The sequence below is a fragment of the Canis aureus genome, chromosome 8, assembly GCF_053574225.1.
Source record: "Canis aureus isolate CA01 chromosome 8, VMU_Caureus_v.1.0, whole genome shotgun sequence".
Classification (NCBI taxonomy): Eukaryota; Metazoa; Chordata; class Mammalia; order Carnivora; family Canidae; genus Canis; species Canis aureus.
The window spans coordinates 38,478,696-38,485,349 of record NC_135618.1 but is presented as its reverse complement, the minus strand read 5'-3'; the positions used below and the strand labels follow the sequence as shown (position 1 = coordinate 38,485,349).

The window sequence follows — 6,654 nt, the reverse complement described above, 5'->3', positions numbered from 1 at the left end:
CCGGCCCCGCCCAGGCCCCCCCCCGGAACAGAGGCCCGGCGAGGCTCGCGCCGCGCTCGCAGCCGATTGGTGAGGAGAGATGCCGCTCAGGGCTCGGGCGCCGACATTGGGCAGCGGGGCGGCGCGGGGACGGGCCCTGCTCTGGCGCACGCCTGGACCACCCGGAGCCCCGGCGCATGCGCAGACCGCGCACTGGGGAGGTGCCTCTGGCGGCCGCGGGGCGGGACGGAGCGGGGCGGGGCCCGGGGTTGGGGGACCGGCCCGCCCAGCCCGCGGAGAAGGAAACAAGCACACACTAGAAGTATTAGATCAAGTATTAGTATGTATTTATGCACAATAATAAAAACGGATTTACAAGTTGAACTGGAAATTTTAACAGAAGTTTAACAGCTTTTATTATATTAAATAACCAAAACACCTTTTATTCCCAAAATTGGTAAAGAATAAATAATATAATTTACAATATGGTACAAAAAATAATCAGGAAGGACAGGCATTCTGCTTTATACATACACTGTATATGTATATTTATAATCTATAAAACAAATTCACATCTCCAACAAGCCGAAAACCTTAGATGATATGGCTTAACGATTATTAAAAGAAACAGCGGTTAGTTCTGCTGCCCATACCGTGAGCTCCAAGCCCCTGCCCGTTAGGAAACACAGGGTCCAGGTCGCTGTAGTGCTTCCAACACGGAGCTTCACACAGTTCTGACAGGAAAGGTCTGCTGTGGGTTTCTTCCTTTTTTTCTTAAGACAAAGTGCCCTATTTTCTCACAAATGCATCTAACAGATCTCAATGTCTTTAAACACAAAACAAACCCAGCAGACTGCTGCTGCTTCCTTCCTCTGCTTGGTTCCAGTGTCTTCTATTCCATGGCTTTTCTTTGCACAGGTTTGGATCCCATGCTGGGATCTAGGTAAAAGATGCTACTCAACTGAAAAGGACCCCCTTTCAGGATCCCAATGCTAAGAAGCTGGAGATGTGGGCAAGCAAGTCGATCAATGGATGAATTGTTTCCAAATGGCCCCACTGCCTGAGCAAGCGCCCTACACCTAGGGGATAGAGAGGTGAGGGCCACATCCCCGCCGATCTGGTGTCGCTGCGGGAGCTTTGACTCACTGCTGCATCTTATAGGCTTATCATTGGATGTTGAGAATAAAAGCCAAGGCTGAGCCACAAGCTCTCCGGACACTAGAGATACTCAGGCTCAATCTTTGGAAAAGCTGAATCAGCAAAAAGATCCCAGACAGCATCAGAGTGACTAGGGAGGGAGATTTCTGAGGAACTGATCTGATCTTAGTCACAACATGCTCAGATGCACGAAGAAAGCCACGGGTGCACAGCGAGACTACGACTTCCGCTCATGAGGCAGAGGAAGATATGGCAGGGAGGGAGTATCTCTGCTTGGGTCTTTTGAAAATTATAGCTTATAACAGCTCCTTATTTTTATACATATATATTGATTTACGCCGGGAGAAAACGCACTCATCCTTTTAATGCTACTAATGACGCCACTTTTCCCTAACACAACAAGCAAATGCTTCCGCCTGTCAGGTTGCCACAGAACTCTCTGGAAAAAAGTGTCAGCTTTATTACAGGTGTGAAGAATCAGTCCACCATCCTCCCTAACTCCCTCCCCACCTGATGGCACTCCAGCCCCCCTGTGGAAGGTGCCACTAAAGAGCCTACAAAGGCCGATCCCAAATCCCTAGCTTTTCTCCTCTTAGAGGTCACTGAGTAACCAGCACCAGCCTACCCAGTAGCCTGGCTCGGGGCATCCCAGTGAAAGCAGCTCAGAACCCCTGCCGTCTGTTACTGGCGGGGTGGGGGGGTGTCTCTGGTCCCTGACACTGGGAGTATGATCGAGTCAGTAGTGGCCTGAATTTGGCCTGGTGTCCAAACCTCCTACAGATATGACAAAGTCAGATCCCCAGAGAGATCCACTAATCACATCACCTCCAAAAGATGCTAATTTCAGGACGGTAATAGATGGATTGTAAAACCACCCAAGCAAATTTAGACACTTTGGTTCAAACGATGCTCTCTCTTACTAAAGGGGCACCATGCCCCTCTTTTACACATCTCCAGAGCTTTGGGACCATTTGTAAGGGCCCAGAAGAGCTGCCCACAGGGGCTTTAACTAGTGAGGTTGGCACCTAGAACCAGACTCTAAAGAAGGAAACCACTATAAAGGCAAGAGCTCTGAGAAACCCTTGAGATGAGGGAAGGAAGCCACTGCCTGAAAGCCCACTGCCCTCTCGTCCGTGACTCGGGGTGACTGATGCTGCCCACAGCCTGGAGTGGCTGCCTCCATCTGCTGAGAAGGTGGGATCGGGAGCACGCCCTCTGCCTGTACCCCAGGAGACCTTTTGTGCCCTCTTCATCTGCCTCACCTCTTCATTATAGACGGGGACAGAAGCCCGAGTACAGGCCTGGGACTGGCCTGGGAGGCTGCTACTCCACTGCTAGTTGGAACAGGAAAGAGAAGCTGTTGTCAATCCAGGTGGGTTTCGGGAGCGAGCCTGCTCTGGGCCGTGGGCGGAGGGCGGAGCAGCAGTGGGCTGGGGGGGGCACAGGTGTTACCTGGCCACCACCACAGCACCAGCTCCCAGCCACCATGGCCAGAGGGCCGGATGAGGTTTCGTCTGCCAAGTCTCCTGAGGCTGAGAAGCTCTGTTCTGGGGAAAGACTGGGCACTGAACCATCTGTGGTGATGACAAAGGTCACCTGTGGAACCCCCAGGAGCACACAAGATGGACGTGGTTTTAGTCTGACTGCACCCAGGTGGGTGGGAGGGAACATGAAGGATGAAATGTATGCACAGGGTGGACTCTGCACAAAAGTCTGTGGAAGGAAGGCCATGCGTGCCAGCAGCACCCTGGTGGCCCAGGAACTCATGGACAAGGGCTCAGCTATGGTCCCAACAGACAAGGAACATCTTAGTTGACCAAGAAGCTTGAACACAGGAAGGAAACCATTAACTCTCTTCTTCAATGTCTCCTAATGCTCAAAACACAAAGAAAACCTTTTTCCAACCAGTTTAGGATTTTTTCTAAAAGTCCACACAACCTGCACAGGATTCTCTCCTCCCTCCCAATTAAGTCCATCAGAACAAACCTCCAAGTGGGAGAACGCACGAAGCAAGGGTCAGCGTTTCCAGAGTGATGGCACCAGGTACGCTGCCCTGTGATCCGAGCGTCCTCTTGAGTATCCACCAAGGGTGTAGACACCGCCAGGCACAGCCCAGGACACGCCCAGCTGTGCTTCCCCATCATCCGCAGAGAAAACCACCCAAGGGTGAAGAGGTTTGGCAGAAAAAAAGCAGCGGTGGCTGGAAGCGTCCCTGCAGAGAACAGGGAGACTGTGAGTCCCTGCAACTGCTGCTGCAACCGCCAAGGCACACCCAGTCCTTTCACTCGGAGAGCAAACCCAGTGGAACGTCCAACAGAACAAGTGAGGTGGACGCTTGAGCAGAAATGTGGCCACTGTGCGCTGGCTGGCAGGGAGCCGCTCCATCGCCACGGCAACGTCTGACATGGGCTCTCCCAGAGAACTCGTCCTCGCCTCCCGGGCCACCACTGCCCTGGGACGCGGCTTCCTGCGTGTTGCACATTCTGTGGGGCAGAGCCTCCTCTGTTCAGACTGTCTTCTGGGAGGTCCTAGGCTTGACTTATGTTTTCTCTAGCCTGAAGAGGGCTACACCTACCACAGCTGAGGCCCACCAGCCATGGAAGCCCTCCTCTGCAGCGTCCAGATGCCCTACCAGGGACAAGGTGTGCTCACTGGGACAGGTCACCAACGGGGGGGCCGCCCCCACTGCCATCAAACAGAACCTCTCGGCGGCCAGGCTCGGTGATGGACAGTTCTTGGGCCAAATCGTTAAATCGAGAGATGTAATCAATGCTGTTCTCATTCATCATGCACACCAGCTGGGAATCCACAACCTGCGGGACAGAGCGCACAAGGAAGAGCACGTCAGCGGGCGGCTGGCCTGCCGCTGGACTGGGAGCGACTGGCCACCGTGGCGGGGACTTCAGTGGGAGGTGAATGAATCAGATGTCTCTCTACGGTGACAACTAGAATCCCCCACCAACTAGCCATGCGACACCGGCCCAGCGCTGTCGGGAGAATTTCAGAATCACTTCTGTCCTTTTGATCACCCCCTCTTTTGACCAGTGTGCACGAGAGCTGACTGTGAGCCTGGCGCATGGGCTGCCGGGATCCGAGTGGTGGTTCCCAGCACATGAGACTTATGGGAAGACCGCCAATAAGCAACAAGGCAAATGGCACCCAGTGGAGCACGAAGACTCTCAGGTGGTCAGGAGGACACGGGAGCGGAGAAAGCAGGTGGGATTTGGGGAACACATACCCATTTAGAACAATAGCAAGTGCAAAAACCCTGAGGTGAGAATGGGCCTCAGCTCTTCAAGAAAAAAGCAAACTGGCAGATGGGACAATGAGTAAGACCAAGAAAAGACAACAAGGAGAAGGACGACCTAGGACCTCAGGCGCTAGGTTATCCTGAGGACAAATACGTGGAACTCTGTCTTCAAGGCGTTGTGTCTGCGTCCTTTGCTCAAGTAGAAGGTTCGGGAGGATGGGGCCGTGGTCTGGTCCTCCCAGTGCCTAGAGCACTGCCTGGCATGGAATATGCCCTGCTAAGTATTCCTTAGTGAATTGCAGGACACAACAAACAAATGAGAAGCCTTTGGAAAATTCTAAGTGGAGCTATGGCCTGAACTGAATTTTAAACTTTTAATGACAGGGGCGCCTGGCTGGCTCAGCTGGAAGAGCGCTCAACTTGTGATCTTGGGGTCATGAGTTGGCCCCACACATTGGGTATAGACATTACTTCAATAAATGAATAAACTTTAAATTATCAGAAATTTCAAACTAAAATTTGTTTTCAAAAAGCAGGAAATAAAAAAAAAATCTTCCCACTTGCAATGACGTGGATGGAACTAGAAGATATTATGCTAAGTGAAATAAGCAATCAGACAAAAATAATTATCATATAATCTCACCATCATATGTGAATTTAAGAAACAAAAGAAGGATCACAGGAGAAGAAAAGAAAAAAAACAAGATGAAATCATGCAGGAAGACTATAAGAAACTCTTGATCATAGGAAACCAACAGGGTCGCTGGAGGGGAGGGGGTGAAGGGACAGGGTGACTGGGTGCAGCCACTGAGGAGGACACACGATGTGGCGAGCACTGGGTGTTATAAAAGACTGCTGAATCACTGACCTCTACCTCTGAAACCAGTAGTTTATTACATGTTAATTAAATTTAAGTTAAAAAATAAAAAACCTGGGGATCCCTGGGTAGCCCAGCGGTTTAGTGCCTTTTTTCAGCCCAGGGAGTGATCTTGGGGTCACAGGATCGAGTCCCACATCAGGCTCCCTGCGTGGAGCCTGCTTCTCCCCCTGCCTGTGTCCCTGCCTCTCTCTGTGTCTCTCGTGACTAAGTAAATAAAATGTTTAAAAAATAATAAATACAAAATAAAAAAGCAAGATAAATAATGTCTATCTTCCCCATACATGTCCACATCAGCTTCCATCACTGTCAACCTGAGCCAATTTGGCCCCACCTTTTCCACCTACCCTTCATGCCTATGACTTCTGCTCAAACCCCATGAGATGGGCCTGGGGTGACCCTAAGGTGGGTCTGATGTGAACCTGGGGTGAACCTGAGGTGGGCCTGAGGTGAACCTGGGGTGGACCTGAGGTGGGCCTGGGGTGGGCCTGAGGTGGACCTGAGGTGGGACTGAGGTGGGCCTGAGGTGGGCCTGAGGTGGGCCTGAGGTGAACCTGGGGTGGACCGGAGGTGGACCTGAGGTGAACCTAGGGTGGGCCTGAGGTAGGCCTGACGTGAACCTGAGATGGGCCTGAGGTGAACCTGGGGTGGGCCAGAGGTGAACCTGGGGTGGGTCCGAGGTGGGCCTGAGGTGGGTCCAAGGTGGACCTGAGGTGGGCCCGAGGTGGGCCTGAGGTGGACCTGAGGTGGGCCTGAGGTGAACCTGAGGTGGGCCTGAGGTGAGCCTGAGGCGGGCCTGAGGTGGAACTGAGGTGGGCCTGAGGTGAACCTGGAGTGGACCTGAGGTGGGCCTGAGGTGAACCTGAGGTGGGCCTGAGGTGGGCCTGAGGTGGACCTGAGGTGGACCTGAGGTGGACCTGGGGTGAGCCTGAGGTGAACCTGGGGTGGACCTGAGGTGGGCCTGAGGTGGGCCTGAGGTGGGCCTGAGGTGAACTTCGGGTGGGCCTACGGTGGGCTTGAGATAACCTGGGGAGGGCCTGAGGTTGGCATGAGGTGAGTCTGGGGTGAACCTGAGGTGGATCTGAGGTGGACCTGGGATGCACCTGAGGTGGTAACAGCCCCTCAGCACTGGAGACTGCCCTGGAGACTGCCCCGAACCACAGGGTCTTGACGAGCTATCTCCACATACGTGTGCCAGGCTCCTCTGCAGAGAAACCGAGGGCTTGTGAGCGTCACACGCACACAGAAAGGGGAAGACTTCTTACGTGACATGAGCCACAAGGAGTTTAAGGAACGCTCAGCGTGCAGGCAGGGGATGCGGTGCGTTCTTTGTGTCTCTGTAGACCTTCTAATCACGTCACGGCTCAGCTCAGGCTTCTCCAAAGTGTCC

General features: G+C 53.0%; 1 protein-coding gene across 4 annotated transcripts in view; it reads right to left on the bottom strand.

The window, feature by feature from the left end:
- Nucleotides 1-304: 304 nt before the first annotated feature.
- The window catches only part of CRAMP1 (cramped chromatin regulator 1), a 54,908-nt gene continuing 48,558 nt past the window's right edge, over nucleotides 305-6,654 (bottom strand). For all 4 annotated transcript variants that reach the window (XM_077906095.1, XM_077906092.1, XM_077906094.1 and 1 more), the window contains one exon: nucleotides 305-3,950. In XM_077906095.1, coding sequence (XP_077762221.1) covers nucleotides 3,786-3,950 — 165 coding nt within the window. In that variant the 3' untranslated portion in view covers nucleotides 305-3,785. The remainder of the gene's footprint in view (nucleotides 3,951-6,654) is intronic.